Source organism: Pseudochaenichthys georgianus, chromosome 12 (assembly GCF_902827115.2).
Source record: "Pseudochaenichthys georgianus chromosome 12, fPseGeo1.2, whole genome shotgun sequence".
In the NCBI taxonomy this organism is placed as follows: Eukaryota; Metazoa; Chordata; class Actinopteri; order Perciformes; family Channichthyidae; genus Pseudochaenichthys; species Pseudochaenichthys georgianus.
In genome coordinates, this window is record NC_047514.1 from 21,871,524 (window position 1) to 21,889,696 (window position 18,173).

Consider the following 18,173-nt stretch of genomic DNA (forward strand, 5'->3'; position numbering starts at 1 on the left):
TATACTCCCTGATTATAAAGCATGAGGCCACAAGTGCAGAAAAGGATTGTCTGATTATGTGTGTATAAGAAATCAGATTACAAAGGATTAAGCATTGGTCGTTTGAAATTAGTATGATTGGTTTTATTATGTAAGGATTAATAAATGTGATGTGTTTACTGAAAAAGTTGTGGAAAGGTACAAGAATGGAATGTTCAGTATTGTACAGATATTCATAACCTCGTTGACCTTCTAATATATACTCATACTCTGAAATGGGCACAATGATTACTTTTACTTTTTGTGGGCAATTTGAATTGTTTTTTATTCAAATATTGTTGTACTTATGCCTCAGTTATATTTGTAATGTTGTGCGTTAACTTGTAACATATTACTTCTTCCCAGTGGTGTTGTTTGGTTACTTCGAACTTATCAAGAAACAAATACACACTATATATATACAAATATTATGCCTATTTTTCTTTTATAGACCTTAATTGGAAACAAATGGGCAAATGCATACAGAAGTCAAGAATACACATTACAAAAATGGAGGGCTAGGGCTTTTTACATCAATCATATTTTTCTAATTGCGGTCAACAGTTTAATTGCTTTTTAATTTGAGGGGTTTAAAACAATTAAGAAACTCGAACACACAAATAAAACATGTGACCTGACGCTTCTTCACTTCCGTATACGTCAGTATTGTATCACATGTGATCCGTTGCTGGTGACCAATCCCATCCAGCCTGATAGTATCTCTGTACTGAGTCAACACTTCACCTCCGACCGTCTGTCATCTCTTGCGTCTACGTCAAAACGAGTCGGTATTTTGGAAGCAGTTTGCTCGGATTTATACACTGTATATATAATTATTAAGTCTTAAAACGACTAAAACCATCCTGGTTGGATAATGTCAGGAGGATTCGACAGCAACCCGTTCGCGGACCCGGAGATCAGCAACCCATTCCAGGTAACGTTAGCTAGCTACGTTAGCGCCATTAGCATTAGCTTGTGCACTATTTCACATTAATAACAACGTTACACATCCTGGCAAATCAGACACTGGTTGCTCAGTGCTATGCAGCTGTGATAAAGCTACATGTGTTTAAAACAAGTAATAGCAGTGATTAGCAAAACGTTTTTAATTCACTTGTCAAGCTTAAATTACACTCTGTCACTTAGTATGGCTCACTTCGGTGTGACATAACACGTTAATGAACCAGGCAATGTTGTGTTAGCTAGCTTGATGTCTATTTAGCCTTATTTGTGACTTGCAGGGTGTATGGTGTATTATTCTTTGTGATATATACAACTATCCACCGTCTTTACACCTTCCCTTCCATCACATTTTACATTTAAAAGCACATATCTGTTAAACACTTATATGCTGTTCAAAGGTTCCTGTAACCATGCATATTTGATTTGATGGGCATCTAGGTTGATGTTCCATCGCTTTAGATACCCTTAATGGCTTTTCTATACCAAACGACATGTGCTAATAATAACTCAACGCGAGGGGAAGGATTTGATGGGATGCTTTTGCATAGAACCCATTTAAAAGGCTACTATAACAGGGTTTTGGTGATTTGTCAGTAAATTATAGAGACATACATTAGGTCAGTAACTATATTGTTTCACTGCAAGGTTTCCATTATGCTGTATTTAGACATCCAACGAATGGACAGCCTTGTGTGAACAGTGTCTTGTAATGTGAAAGCATCATGTGCTCTTTAGCCCTTCAGTGCCTCCCTCCATCAGCAGGCATGTAAAGGTGTTCTCATCATTGGCGTTGGCAGTACACTTACTATTTGGCATTTCATTAGAGATGACACGTTTATGTGATTAATTGATAAACCAAGCAAATATTCGGATAAATGACACATTTTTAGCAGAAATACCAATGCTTTCAGCTACTTAAGCGTACATATGTGTTGTTTCTTATTCTTCCGTGTCTTTCTTTCTTTTTTTTAATGGATTAACAAGCATCAATTAAAATGTAACATGTCCAAGATAATAGAGCAGGGTTGAAGCACTGTTGGTCGGACAAAACGGGACATCAAATGACTGCTCCCTGTGTTTTAGTATAATGTGATTGGTATTTCCACTAATGCACAGGTTCATTTGAAGACTAAGAGTAAAAAAAAAACTACAATTATTTGCAGATCTATTGTTTTAGATTAACATGTCAACAAAAATAAAACCAGAACAAATTTGAATGACGAAATATAAATTGGCTGAAACATTATGAATATTCCTACACATACTATGAGTCCTACACGGCCACAGTAAATAATTCTTCTCATTCTAAAAAGTCATTTCCAAATCTTGCTCTTTCAGTGTATGAAAGTAAAAGATGCCGAGTCCTTGGCACAGTTTGACCCGCACAGACGCATGAAAGGTGAATTATTCATGGGGCCTCATTAACATACTGACATGACTAGTGAACCCCTGCTGCTCTGCCAATTTCCTGTCATTTATTGGCTGTCTTTTTTTGTGCCTGAGGAAAAATGAAGCGTTGTTCCCTGCTCTTGAGCTATCTTCAATACTTCATGAAATCATATGGTGCTGTCATGGCGACATGTGGTGCTAGGATCCCCGCTGGCAGCTACATTTCATCACTCCCAGTTAAGCATAGATTGTTCATTCGGATTTGGCCTATTCATCTCAATGTAGGCTTATTAAAAGCATTACGCTCCAATGTCATAGAAGGAAGCTTGGATTTCACGTTGTGCCAGGTTAAACAGCTTAATAACATGTCGTACAGAGCCTGGACTCCAACTGGTTTTCATCCTGTTGACTCAGCAGTGTGTTACGTACAGAATACCATACAGCAGGCATCGTGTTCGATAATGTGTCATCAGCTAGTGGGACTTTTGCAGCGAATGCATCATAAAATCTGTACATTAGGATCATGAAAGGTACAATTTGATGCATTATTAGGTGTCAGGAAATACATCCTTCTTAAATTATACAGTGAGATCTGCATCAGGTGAATTATCTTATTTTCCCTCTTTCCCAACTTTAGATTTCAAAATGAACACTCTGTGAATACGCATGTGTTTCCTTGGCTGTGCAATAGGGCGACATTAAACTTTAAACGCAACATACCCTCAAATATTTATGACCCCGGTCTGGTGACGTGTGTGTGTGTGTGTGTGTGTGTGTGTGTGTGTGTGTGTGTGTGTGTGTGTGTGTGTGTGTGTGTGTGTGTGTGTGTGTGTGTGTGTGTGTGTGTGTGTGTGTGTGTGTGTGTGTGTGTGTGTGTGTGTGTGTGTGTGTGTGTGTGTGTGTGTGTGTGTGTGTGTGTGTGTGTGTGTGTGTGTGTGTGTGGGTGTGTGTGTGTGTGTGTGTGTGTGTGTGTGTGTGTGTGTGTGTGTGTGTGTGTGTGTGTGTGTGTGTGTGTGTGTGTGTGTGTGTGTCGTAAGAGACAGGGAGCGCACCGCGCTGAGACTGCATAGGGAGTGCTGCATGAATACGCAGAGTGGATGGTAATCTTCAGCAGCTATTTGAATGAAAGCAGAGTGTGACTGACAGCAGCTGATGGTAAGCTTCTAATAAGAAACGTGTGATAAACTGATGCCTGCAGGAACAGACTTTTACATGCAAACGGAGGCAGAATATACTAAACGATGTACATGTATTTAAAGTGTGTGGTTACTGGCAATTGGTAGTTGAATACACCCTATAAGCAAACGGTCTCACTCCAGTGTCACCCTTTAAAAGGCTTCTGCTTAATGTGTAAGCTTGATCCTCCATTTCACTTTGTGTTTGCATCGTATATAGTAAAACTGTTACTCACCAAATGTTGTGAACAAGGTTGTTTGAATTTGCTTGTCTTGCAAATCCAGAATGTGCCTAAAAGGATCGGGAAGTGTTTTTGTGCAGAGCGCAGCATAGTAAAAAAAAAGTCTTTTTTTATCTATGTCTTTTGGAGCTGGAACACCCAGGACTATTTATAGAAGTCTTCTCGGGGAAATGATTGGAATCATCCTGCCAGTATTGAATTATAGGCCTGTTGCATTTTGAATAAAGAGGGTTGTTTGGCCTTTGACAGAATAATGGAGGGGATTTATTCTCGCATGAGCTCAGACATTTCCACTCCTGTCCTTGAGAAAACACAAGGATAGACTTGAAAAATGACTATTTTCATACCAAAACTATTCATAACATTTGAGTTATTTACCCCCTCCTTTTTATGTTTTCTTCTACGATTTATGTTTATATCTTTTGTATTTTTAAAGGATCCATCAGTGACACAAGTACGACAGGCTGCTCCTCCGGGGCTAGAGGAGTACAATCCCTTCACAGATGGCAAACCAGTGAGTACCTTATTAAATAATCCAGTGGCCGCTGGATTCATTCAAATCTATTCCATGAGGATAATACATCAAATACATTTGAAAAACATTAATAGGATTGAAAGGGTTGATTTAATTCTAAAAAAGATCCAGGATAATAGAATGGTTGCTGTTGCCAAACAATTGTGTTGAATGGGAAATAACACAAGTATAACTTCCAGCAGTGGACACTTAGCAAAGAGTAAGAATCACACACAATTGTCAGAGAGCTTTAGAACTGTATTTTATTACATGACACGTCACTTGTAAGTCGCTTTTATCCAAAGCGACTTACATACTCAATACTGTGGGCAATCCCCACAGGAGCACTTTGGGGTGAAGAGTCTCAGGGACACAACGACATGCTGACTGCAGTGGGGTTTGAACCTGTGACCCACTGATCCCAACACCAACGCACTAGCCCACTGCGCCACATGCCTCCCTAAATGAAATGTAGATGTTTTTTCTGACTTTCCCTGAAATTCTGCCTTTTTTTGCTTGTAAAATATTGGATATTTTTTGACCCTTCAGTCCTCTAAAAGTTATTTAAATGAATTGATCCAAGAGGTTTTATGAGAGAAAAGCAGCCTTTGGTAAACATGCTCACAGTTGATCAACTTTAGTGGTTTTAATTATAATTGACTGTGAGCCTGATGCAGAAGGTTACATACTGCGAAGGCTACTCTCTTTTGTTTTGTGCCATATCATTCTCATTTAAATTGTTGTTACATCCACATTTAAATGAATCTATTTTTCCTCCGCAGACACCTGGGGGTGTGGCGCCCAAGACTGCAGCCCCCACCCTCAACACGCAGCCCGCCATCATGAAGCCCACAGAGGAGCCTCCAGCCTACTCACAGTCACAGGTGACACTGACCACACCTGGTGTAGAAAAGCATGTGTATCCTAAACATGACATGTGATGTAGTTTTCCTTATCATTGTCACAATAGAGAACCGCAGTGACGCGTCCTAAAACCAGGAAGTAAACTCCTTCCGGTTCCTTCGTCAAAACGCAATGCAATCTCTCCATAGGATTTTGGAAAATAGCTGGAAATAAGGTCTGTGGTTGAAACACATTTAAGAGACGGATCACGTTTTGTTCAGCCGGATAATCTCCACATATCTATCCTACTTTTATCATTTTCCACGCATAAGCATCTAGTCGCAAAATGCTAACGTTATGCTATAAAGGAACTACAGCAGGGTCGCTGCTTCAACGTCACGCCAACTTAAGATCCATATTCAAACATTCAGATTGTAAATGGTACGAGTTGAAGTGTGTGTTTGAACACTTTGCAGGAGGCAGGGACTTGCTTTCAAGCAGAACAGGGCAAACAAACTTAGAGTGTTCACGTGTTCGGTGTAATGACGTAAAACGGCCCGGACAACTTCTGTAGTCCTATTCAGCCACTCGGTAACAACCATCGTTTTTCAGACACGTAAACTCTTCACAAATCACCAGCGGGGTCACAGCTGATGGATTTAATGTCGTAGAACAAAACGTGATCCGTCTCTTCAGCGTGTCTCAACCACAGACCTTATTTGGAGATATTTTCCAAAACCCTCTGGAGAGATTGCTTTGCTTATTGGCGAAGGAACCGGACGTGGTAAAGGCTAACTTACTTCCGGGCTTTAGGACGCGTCACTGCGGTTCTCTATAGGCAGCCATCTCGCTACAGTAGTGAACACATTCATTCAGAATGATAATGATGGAGTATCGGGTACTACTACTTTCATCGATACCGCTTATCGGTCCGGTCTTTTAACGGTACTCTTATCGGTTCTTTTGGAGAGAAAAAACTAAACAAATTGTGAACAAAACTAACATTGCTTTTTATTTAAATGAAATAAATAATATTTCACATCAAAAGAAACAACAGTGTTTTAACAAATTGTATTAAATAATGTGATGACAGAACTGTAAACAGAATATCTGAAACTTTAACAAAATAAATAACTCAGTAACCTCTAATCATTAACCCATGAATGTAGTTAACTCTGTGTGTTGCAGCTAGCATACATAACACCTGACGTGGAAACGTTACTCGTGGGCGGGGCTACAGAGCTGCTAGAAAGACAGTGGAACCCGGTGCATTCCTCCGTCTGGATCTGGAGCACTTTTGATAAATGTTTAGACGCATTGCTCGTGTTACCGCCCTTACATGCTAAACTCTTATTGCACTTTTAGCAACGAGCATTCTCCACATCGAGACGGGTAAAGTTTAACCACCTTGGAGCGCGTTCTCTCCGCCATCTCCTCCGTGTGTGTGTGTGTGTGTGTGTGTGTGTGTGTGTGTGTGTGTGTGTGTGTGTGTGTGTGTGTGTGTGTGTGTGTGTGTGTGTGTGTGTGTGTGTGTGTGTGTGTGTGTGTGTGTGTGTGTGTGTGTGTGTGTGTGTGTGTGTGTGTGTGTGTGTGTGTGTGTGTGTGTGTGTGTGTGTGTGTGTGTGTGTGTGTGTGTGTGTGTGTGTGTGTGTGTGTGTGTGTGTGTGTGTGTGTGTGTGTGTGTGTGTGTGTGTGTGTGTGTGTGTGTGTGGCTGCATGTAGCAGCTGCGTGTGTGTAAACTGCCCCGCCCCCTCGTCCACAGACGGGAGAGAGAGAGATCTCTTGTCTGGATTGGAAAGATCGAAAATACTAAAAATAAATAATAATAAAGACGCATTTTGCAGTCTTTTTGCATATTAGAAACGGAGTTGGCGACACTAAAACTGCAATATAATGTTTGCGTAGCAATAATACATGACATATATTTTTTAGACGTCTCCAGTACCGATAAGAAGACCGATAACATCGGAGCTTAACGGTCTTTAATAATTCAGCCTCGGGGCCCGTTTAATACCGGGGCTCGGTACGCATCCCTACTGTACACAGGAGTGGCAGCATGGCCTCAGTCAAAGGGTTCGAACCGATCACACCCAGCCCTTAAATAACCTCCCATCTCTAAACTCCTCCCCTTTGCATCGACAGGTGAGTCTCCACCCAATCGTGGTTTCACAGAGGTGATTCATGACACCCTGATCTCACAAACTGGAATTTCTTCAACTTTATTACTTGTTACTTGTTCCCTTGAGAAACTGTAGATTTTACAGACACATCTTTATACTCTCCATCAGCATGCAGAATATAATAGCAGGTGTATTAGGTTAGTCCTGTATCACCAGCAGAGACTTGTAGTGAAGGCAGAAAATACATAACATGACAGCAGGCGTCATGCTGCGCTTGCACACAGAAGAGCTTCTCCACAGGAGGCTGTTTCTGTCTGGGACTGAGCTTTGTAGCTGCTATAGGAACCACGGAGTCGGAGAGAAAGCAGGCAGGCGGAGGAAATCACTTTTGATGGTGCATCTCATTTGCCGGCAGCCTCCTGGGAAACAAGTTGTTGTGATGTATTTTCCTCCTGCCGGTGCTTCCCCTGTAGAGAATTGGATTTATTCCAAAAGTAAAAACAGAGCTGAAGAAACATATTTCTGTACTTGTATCTGTGTGTGTGTGTGTGTGTGTGTGTGTGTGTGTGTGTGTGTGTGTGTGTGTGTGTGTGTGTGTGTGTGTGTGTGTGTGTGTGTGTGTGTGTGTGTGTGTGTGTGTGTGTGTGTGTGTGTGTGTGTGTGTGTGTGTGTGTGTGTGTGTGTGTGTGTGTGTGTGTGTGTGTGTGTGTGTGTGTGTGTGTGTGTGTGTGTGTGTGTGTGTGTGTGTGTGTGTGTGTGTGTGTGTGTGTGTGTGTGTGTGTGTGTGTGTGTGTGTGTGTGTGTGTGTGTAGGAGCAGTCGGGAGCAGCTGCTGAGCTGTTGAGGAGGCAGGAGGAGCTGGAGAGGAAGGCGGCGGAGCTGGACCGCAGGGAGAGAGAGATGCAGTCGCTCAGCGCTTCAGGAGGTCAGCAGCAGGGACATGTTCCTCAATCTAAACAGGCTCAAAATGACCTTTCCCTGCTCCAGGTCCAGGTGCAGCTTTTCCTGCTATTGAGACCAGAGTGGGATCTGTTTAATTCTGCTAAACACTGAATACATAGATGAGAAGATCACTACCACTCTCATGTTTGTAAGGTAAATATGAAGATGGACAAAATAGAAGATTAGCATAAAGACTGTGTACAGGGAGAAAAAGACAACATGGGTCAATACAAAGGTAAAAAAGAAGCACGTCTAAATGTTACAAATGATTTTGTAACCTACCTGCAGTGACTTAAGTCTTTTTTCACCACGGGACTGCAAGGCAACCAGCGGAGACTCCATGCAGATACTGCACCTGTCAAATAAATGGCATTAATAGTAGTGATAAAAAAGAAAATACCCGAAAAAGACCGTAGTAATAATAAGTACTAATAGTAATAGTGACATAAGTCGAATTCAGAGGTCTAGCTTGGGACGAGCTGTTTACACACACACTTAAGTCAACTTGTACTCTAGCTACGTCTCACTTCTCTTATTTTTCATTTCCTCACTCCTCGGTCTCACCGGAAGTTGATTTGTCTGCGCCATCTTGAGTAGCGTCCCAGTGGCCTTATTTGTGCCGGAGGATCGAGGAGCGATAATGGAGGAGCGATAACCGAGGAACCACCAGACCATCCTCCGGTGAAATCTTACTGCGTATCGCTCACTAATTGAAGAGTGAAGAAAATACATGAAACTCACGAGAGTCACTCCTCAGTTTATACCGTGGTTTGTTTCAATTCATGTTTCATTTAGTTACAAATAATATGTGATATATCTGAACAACAAAGTGGTCAAAAATCATTTTATTCATTTATCGGAAACATTTTCATGATCGCTTTTTTCGTTTTACATTTTCATTTATGTTCATTTCCATTCAGTCAGTCATTAAGTGCTATTAAAATGTTAATGTGCTACATATCCACACAAACAGACAAAGTGTGCAATCCAATGAATGTTAATATAACTGGGTTTTGATAGATAACATATCTCTTTTTCTTCTCTCAATTATTTTATTTCTATTGTGCACTCTAATCAATATTCAAACTATTGTTCGTTTATACATTTGTGTGAAAATAACGGGGACAGAGCTGCTGTCAGGCGATCAGCTGTGCGGCGTCATCACAAACGGACGTCGCTTCACGTGATGCTCAGGAGGAAAGGACGTCCCATTGCTCTTAAAACTCATTTCCCTGCTTCTCGTGGTTTCCTTGCGTCTCTCCATGCTTCCCTGGTGGGAGAGACTAGTCGCAGGGAAACGACGCAAGTGAGGGACGCAAGGAATCCATTTAACCGAAGTGAAATGCAGCCTATGTATCCCTGCAGAAAAAGCACATATAATATATAATAAGCATATTTCCATAAGGTGTAAACATTCATGCAGATTCTCAAAGCTTCTCTCCAGATCCCTGTCCATATGTCTACTGTTGAGCTTCTACGACTACAGACTGTTAATGCAGCAGAGTGACTGGACATGCAGGCTATTACTGATAAGTTGTCCTTTCAGTGTCGAACATGAACCTACGTTTCTTTTTGTCTTTTCTTGTCCTGCAGGCAGGAAAAACAACTGGCCCCCCCTCCCAGAGAAGTTCCCCGTGGGGCCCTGTTTCTACCAAGACATTACAGTGGACATCCCTGTGGAGTTCCAGAAGACCCTCAAGATCATGTACTACCTCTGGATGTGTGAGTCGCTTTCTTTCAATCAAATGTTGTTCCGTAATACTTAGAATGTCTGTGCTGCTGCATTGTAATGAAAATGAAGAAATAGAATCAACCCGTAAAAGATGAACCCAAAATAATCTGCTTCCAGTCATCTAGCACTGAAACAATTAGTTAAACCTTCCCCTAGGATCTGTTGCTTTCTCTGTCTTATGTGATAATAAAGTCAATATATGTGGCTGTTGGTACTTTGGATAAGATCATCTAATTGAAACATCCATGTGTGGTACATTTGATCGACCATAGATCATGTGTGGGGGATGAACAGCTAGTTCCAGCCTTTTATTCATCATATAAATCCCCATCTTTGTAACCTTAATTCATCCATTTCTTAAAAATAGACATGATAAAGACGCTCAATAGCAATTTCACCTTTAATAATAATAATAATAATTCATTTTATTTTAGGCGCCAAAGGACAATTTGTTAAAAAAGAAAACGCTAATAGGCAACAGAACATGATAAAAACACAAACAGGAAATCATGGAGGAGACACTGAAGCGTACTAGATCACTGTTAAGCAGGAACCCTGGTGTCCTCCACACTCACCATGTGTAGGTGAGCTTGTTCGGCCTGAAATGAAATTAATGCAACAATTATGTTTGATTTCATACCGTGAGTTTCTTACATAGATGGTTCTATCACAAAATTGGGGAACCAACTTTTTTAGAAACATCTGTAAAATTCCTACATGTGTCCTTCCTAGTTCGAAGTTCTTTTAGATTGCTACTTGTGGGAAAGTAGTATTGCTAGTATATGAATGTAAAGTAATACTATATGTATTTTACAACCAAAGCAGAATGAAAGCATTTTACTGAGCCTGGTTGTCACTTAGCTTGTTTTTAATTTGGTCAAGGTTTCTGGGGAACAGATGGCAATATCTGTTTTATGGAAGATTGTTCTAGGTGTTCACACTCACTGTTCACACGTGCTGTATCCACCCACACGTTGTTGCCGAAATGAAACACTTCCAACTCTCCAGTGAAATAAAAAAGATGTAGTCTTCATAGCTACTACTGTACGACACTATAGGGTTAAAGTCCGTCTACAAACGTTTGGATCTGCAAATAAAGCTGGTCTGAACTCTGAAGAAACTTTAACAAAGGCTATTTATTATCTTTTGAATAAAACAAAAAAATTGGTGACAAATTGTATTTTCAATATTATTTCATCAACAAGATAATGCATTAGTTTAAACAGTGAGCCTATGCCAATGCCCTGAATAAGAAGAACTGCATTGTATCCCCCTTTAAGCTTCACAAGCGGTTCCTACTGGTGCTCAAAAATTACAATTCACTGGGATCCCGGGAATGAATGGCCTGGAGTGGCACTCGGCACATGACGAGGGCACGTGGTGCAGGCATGTGGTCTGAGGAAGTATTGGTCAGATGATTGCTTAAAGGTTAGTTTGGATACAGACTTCAGAGAGCAGTAGAAACCATGTCTCTATCCCCCGTCCTTCAGTTTGAGTTCATACGCAGATTATTCTGAGATAAGCAAAGAATTTCATACTTTTAGCTTGAAACGGATCTTGAGCACACATCAGCCCCACCCCCCACTCTCCTGTTGTGTCAACAAGCAGGCTCCTGTCATATTTCACACTGTGATGTCAAATCAACTCATTCCTACACTCTGTTACTGTACAAGGCCATGACAATGAAGGCAGTGTGTATTATATTGGAAGCTCTGAGGCAAATGAGAGACAAAGAATTTTCGAGATCCCATTTCCTAGTCTGATCAAAATCGTGTTCTCTTGTGTTTGTGACTTAACCAGGGGCCTGTACCACGAAGCTGGTTCAACCTAACCTGGATATGTTTGAGTTAGCCGGTTGGCCTGATCCAAAACATACGCGCTCTCGCTAAACGGTCCTACGACGCGGGTTATCAAGTGGATCGCTCAAGCTAGCTGTGTCCTATCTAGTTAGGTGCGCGTTCACATGAAAGGGGTGGTATCTGGAGCATTCGACCAATCACAAACATGGAGAAGCATACTGACAGCGCAGCGTCATACTTCCTGAATGAAAAGTCAACTTTAATATTAGTCAAATAAGAAGAAGTTAAACTTTAAACATCCATGACTTAAACACTTTATACAGGATCAAAGCCTAGGGGAAAACACACTTGCTTGTTTGTATTTCTACAAACCAATCACAAGTGTCTTAGGTGATGCTAGGCCCAGGGTGAAGGAGGAGCACAGATAGCATGAAGAGAGGGGAATGCTGTGTGCAATGCAAATACTAGTAGTACAATGGCAGGCTTATTCCAACGGTTTTATTTGGCGAGTCATTATTTGACGGCTATGGGGGCTGTGGTGCATGCCAGCCTCTTGTGGCAACTTAAGTATTACAGCAGGAAACAGCCAAATTATCCAGATAATCCAAAACATTTGTTTTTCAAAAAAGTCATGACCACAGGAAAGCAAACGACTCGGATCATACAAAATAAATGGACAACATGGACAACTTTCCTCTCGGGGCTTCCGTAGTTCTCCATCCTGCACATGTTGAAATATTCAGTGTCAGTGTGCAGCAGTGTGAGGACACTGGACACTATCTGTACAGTAGCCAGACACCAGCCTGCTTTCTGAGCTCTGACATATACAGTGACACCTTGAGGCTGCCACACTGTCCCACTGTCCCTGAAAGCCCCATCCATACCCTGACTGCATTCTCTCTCTCTCTCTCTCTCTCTCTCTCTCTCTCTCTCTCTCTCTCTCTCTCTCTCTCTCTCTCTCTCTCTCTCTCTCTCTCTCTCTCTCTCTCTCTCTCTCTCTCTCCAGTTCACACTGGGACGCTGCTGGCTAACCTGGTGGGCTGCCTGGCCTGGTTCTGTGTGGACACATCACGCGGAGTGGACTTCGGCCTGTCCATCCTCTGGTTCCTGCTCTTCACTCCGTGTTCCTTCGTCTGCTGGTACAGACCCCTTTATGGAGCATTCAGGTAAAGAACACGGATGTCTTGACCTTGGAACGACGTGTTTAGGTAGGCCAGCACAGAACATTTGACCTCTACAAAAGGGAAGAAGGAACTTCCAATTGGATTTTGGATTGTTCCTGGAAAAAAGACATGTGGCAAACCGAAGTTAGTGATACATATAGAAACTGACACGGTCATATTCACAAAGGGAAAACACTTTTGTGATTTTTAAGATGGAATCAAATCACCAGAAGTAAAATGCTAATGTTATACTACAAACGGACTGCACCACGAACAAATGGCTTAAGTTGTGTTTGGCATGATGACGTTTAGTAATCCCACTTATTAGCAATAGCCTTTTCAGTGAAAGCTTTATAATGCACACAGTGGGTATTAACGGACTTATTTAATGCCGTAGAATGAAACGTGAAATCTCTGATGTATGTGATAACCACAGAGGTTATTTCTAGCATCTAACCAGATGTTCTCTCTTTCTGCAGGAGTGACAGCTCATTCAAGTTTTTTGCTTTCTTCTTCGTGTACATCTGTCAGTTTGGCGTCTACGTTCTCCAGTGTATTGGCATCGCTGGTTGGGGCGCCAGGTGAGAACAATCATTAAGGAATGTGACTAATTCTACTTTTGTTTTCTTAACCTTGAAGTTCATTTAACATCTAGTTTCTTTAAGGATGAAATGTCCAGATCAATCCTTTATTTTCTTTCTTTTTCTTATTGTTTAATCATTGTTTGCTGATCTGGCAGAAAAGGGGGTAACAAATCAGTTATATTACACATAAGTTATATTTATCTCAAATCCAGCAACGGCAGTTATTTTTAAACATGATAAGAATGCAGAAATAACCGAATGCAATTGAAACAGTATAGCAAATACGGATGCAAGCTATTAACGCACACAATCCCGACCCCCAGGAGGCATGTACAGGAAGGTTGGAGTTGGAGGAGGATTTCTTTAAAGACACCATTTGGGCTGTTCGAAATCTTTTTTTGTCTTTCATGTACTGCAAGGGAAATCTAAACAAAGAATTGAATGACATTTTGACGCACTAAATACGGGAAATATATGTAAATAGGACAACATTCATTAGCTCCATCTCCAACTTTCTTATATTACAACCATTTGGAGTTTAAACAATTTTCTATCCTGAAGACAAATCTCAAACATGTATTATGTATTTAAAATCCCTAGGAATACCCAAAACAGCTGGACATACAAGCTTTCCGTACAGATTGTGCTAATAAGCGATTTTTTTTTGGGGACTATTTTCAGCTATGGATCATTACACATGTAATGCTCTGGTTAGTATTTACAACAGTAGGGTGGTGTCAAAAAATCAACAGTGCCACATTGTTGACTGACGAAAAATATATAATATCACTCATTTCCTGGTTCTCAGCGGGTGGATCTCAGCGCTGACCGGCCTGAATCGCAGCGTCCCGGTGGGCATCATCATGATCCTCATCGCTGCTCTCTTTACCTCGCTGGCTGTCATGTCCCTCATCATGTTCAAAAAGGTAGACTCACAGGAACACAATGAAGCTGCCATTAAAGTCTGGGAAGTAGTCTAGTACAAATACTTTGTTACTGTACTTAAGTAACTTTTTCTGGTATCAGTACGACTTTGTACTTTTACTTCTTACATTTTTAACACAAATACCTTTACTTTCTACTTCTTACATTTTCAAAACAGGTTTGTTACTTTAGTTTTAATGTGTGTTTGGTGGTGTGATCATTATTATTTAGAGTCATTGATTTGAACACGATCCGTGTCATGTTGCCGTTGTTCAGCATTAGCTAACAATGACATTATTGTTCTATTCATATAAAGGGAGGTCAGGTACTCTATAAAACAGTTATGGGTACTTTTTACATAAGTACATTTCGAAAGCCCATACTTCTTTACTTTTACTTGAGTAAAGAAGTTTAGTCAGTACTTTTACCAGAGTATTTTTAAACACGAGTATCTGTACTCTGCTGCTCAGTTGTAACGCATCTCTTGTTGCCCTCCTCTTCCTCATCAGGTCCACGGGATGTACCGGACCACCGGGGCCAGCTTTGAGAAGGCCCAGCAGGAGTTTGCCACCGGCGTCATGTCCAACAAGACGGTCCAGACGGCCGCTGCTAACGCCACCACCAGGGCGGCACAAGGAGCCTTCAAGGAGCAGATCTGATTGGTCTAGAGAGCTCGCTCAACCCTCCGTCCCTCCCTTTCCCTCCCCCTCTGCTCACAGCCTCACACCCAGCTTCCACTTGAGCCAACTGTCCTTGTTTGAACACATGGAGTCCCCCAGCCTTCTGACAATATCAAAGTGTTTCATGTGACGGCGCTACGGCTAGCCTTCCATGACCTGTAATCTCAGTGATAAAACACCCACTGCAGGCAGGATCCAAACGGCTCCATCACAGACTCTGCACTCCTACCACTCCACCATTTTTCTCTGTGTGAGTTTGTGTGTGTGGCCAACTGAAGAATTAATGTTTGTGTGCCTCTTTAAATGTCCGTCTGTCCTCCGTAGACAGATTCTAATGTAGCTGAACCAAGTCTTTCTAACGTCCCTCTCACTGCAGGTGCTCCCCAGCATTATTGGTTTACCATCCATCCGAGCCTTACCTTGATTTATAAGCCTAATCTCTCCTTCCTGTTTTTAAATTAATGTATTAATAGTACAAATCTCTAGCAGCAGCACGCTCTGATTGGATCTGCGGTGAGTTAATAACTAATCACTGCTGCCCCACGGTGGACTGACCATGAACTGTTGAAGATGAATGCCGTGCATTCCAGTTCACTGCCTCGCCTTCTACTTTCTGCTTGCCTCAGAATTTGTTTTTCTTTAGAGTGAAGGGTCACCCACATTTAAACATGTCAGTATCAAACACGCTACTTTGTTTACAGACTCAAGGGCTAATGTGATTTTATTTATCAAATAATATATCAAGTAAAAAATCTTCAAATTCTTTGTTTTCTCAAGCCGGAAAAACACTTTGCTCCTGATAGGAATATCTTAACGATCATTGGATTTATTGAAATGTCGTGCAGACCTTCATGCTCCTCAGAGGATAAATCCTACCTACGTGGATGATCCCCTGACTTTAACTCTCGTCCCATCGTGAGGTTTGCATTTATGGTTATTGAAATATATTCGCATTCATCAGATGGATGGCCATGAACTTTAGCACATACATGCACGTCCCATTCCTGATGAAAGTAATCATTTTAAAGGTCTACACTTCAATTTGTGAAATTAGATGTTTGATCAAAACTAATGACATTCTAATTAGCTGTACTTTTTAATGCAAATAAAAAAATATTAGCATGCTAACAAGCTAAGCTTACATGGTTTAGCAATAGCTTGCTAGCATTGTCATTACAAGCATGTTACAAGCACGCTGTTAGCATTTAGCACGCTGTTAGCATTTAGCACAAAGCATCGCTACTCTGTAGAGTCTTAGTCGTGTTACTTGAAAAATAACTGGACTCATTCATGAATATTCATAACTGCCTGTCCATTAACCAACTGACTAGTCGTTTAAGCTCCATTGCTGTATGATGTAGACTTTGTAACATTTTAAAAGCCACCTTTCCCGCTAACAACAGTGTTTGATACTCAAAGTATTTTTGGGTGAACTGTCACTTTAAAGTTCGCTTTTGAGTTGTTATCCGCTTTAAATATTTAGCTTATAACGGTCTACATATCCATTGTGAAATGTTGCCAAGTTGCACTTTAAATCTTTGTCTGCACACTGTAAACTGTGCAAAAGGAAGGATATTTATAAAACGACCTCTCGCCTTCCTGCTCATTGTGTCCATAACTACCAGCTGAGCTCAATATCGTTCACACATGAAGCCTACCTGGTCATGTCCTCTCCTCAGAAGCAAATACTGACACCGTTAACATCCACTCTCCTGTACAGATGCATGTTTATACAGTTTTTGTGAAGGGGGAAGTGTAACTCGTCTCCAGCTTTTCTTGTGTTCCCGGAGACTTACCTCAGTTTTCTCAGGACGTGCTCTTTACCAGCATGATGAGGTTACACACATGAAATTAAACACTAACTGGACCCTGTTTTTAAATATATGTGCTGTAAATCAACATGTTGCAATATAAAAGAGGCTACAAATGGGCCAGTAAAGGTGATGTAATGCTCCGATAATTGCTTGCATAGTTATAATTAGACAATTGTGGATTGACGATCACTGAACTCAAATCTGAAGACTTGCATCGATCATTCTTTTTGAAGTCTCCTAAAATCCCTGGTTATTTAGACTTTCAAATGTATTTGATCTGCTCAAATGCGTTTAAAGTGTCTCTTTCTACATGTTTCTTTAGTAAGAGCTGCAAAGCTTTTCCACAGTCTGAATGTGTCTGATCTGTTCTGTGTGTTGTGTCTCATGTTCAAACCAGTCAAGCCTTTGTATGTGTTTGATGTGTTGGAGTGTAAATCGAGAGGATTTGGCCTTTAAGTCTGTGTGCAGGGCAGAGTCTGGCTGTGGGTCTGTGATCCTTCTGGATTTATTTAAAGCTTCCTGCAACATGCCTTGTTTTGCTCTCTGCTCACATCTCATCTCTTCACACCGGTTGAGTTGAACCAGTGCATGTGTATTCCTGAGTACATGTACGTACGAATCAACGTGAGATGATTCCTCAAAAACAATCTAACGGAGTGGCACTTACAGTATTTGCTGTTATTTTTGACTTGCTTAAGAAAACATGATATATGTGAGAATGGCCTTTAGATTGTGAACTGTGTGACGTGCTGTAGATGGGCTGTGGCTTAAGCATCATGATCAACACGGACTGTAGTCGAAACACTGACAGTTAAATCAATTCAGAAGCATCTCGAAGAAGTCAACTCTTAATGAAATGATAAAAAAGAAAATAGAAAGGGATGTTTGTATATTTTGTAAGATTTATCACGAGATGGCCGGCTGTTCGCTCTTGATTTCGTTGTCATTTTAAGATGCACTCTGGTTGGACTTTCAATCGCATGTTGAGTAACTTGAGTTTTGTATATTTATTGTATTAACACTGAATTAAACTCTTCTTCTGTATGTGTTTCAAGCTCTCTCTTTTTGTTTATATTCATACCTATGTTTGTACTATATGTGGGAAATCATTCAGACAAAACAAGGGTCCATGCTCTTAAGAAGGCAAACGCAGGGTGTGAGTGGGCGTGCACCAGCAGCTAATAACCAGATGAGGTCAGTAGTCATCAAATAACAGAATAGTTTCCCTTCACTGCAAATGTTTGGAGGAATGATCATTAGAGATAACAAGT

The 18,173-nt window shown here is 41.0% G+C and overlaps 1 protein-coding gene across 2 annotated transcripts; it reads left to right on the forward strand.

Moving 5' to 3' along the window:
• Positions 1 to 706: 706 nt before the first annotated feature.
• On the forward strand, positions 707 to 17,946 carry LOC117455970 (secretory carrier-associated membrane protein 1-like). Of its 2 annotated transcripts, XM_034095645.2 has the most exons (9): positions 708 to 952; positions 4,224 to 4,301; positions 5,084 to 5,185; positions 8,078 to 8,189; positions 9,800 to 9,928; positions 12,744 to 12,903; positions 13,380 to 13,481; positions 14,293 to 14,410; positions 14,918 to 17,946. In XM_034095645.2, exons 1-9 carry the CDS (start codon positions 893 to 895, stop codon positions 15,065 to 15,067), a joined length of 1,011 nt encoding a protein of 336 aa, XP_033951536.1. In that variant the 5' UTR covers positions 708 to 892; the 3' UTR covers positions 15,068 to 17,946. The 2 variants fall into 2 exon arrangements, with proteins under 2 accessions (XP_033951537.1, XP_033951536.1); XM_034095646.2 differs by lacking the exon at positions 4,224 to 4,301 and having other exon boundaries at positions 707 to 952.
• Positions 17,947 to 18,173: the final 227 nt, after the last annotated feature.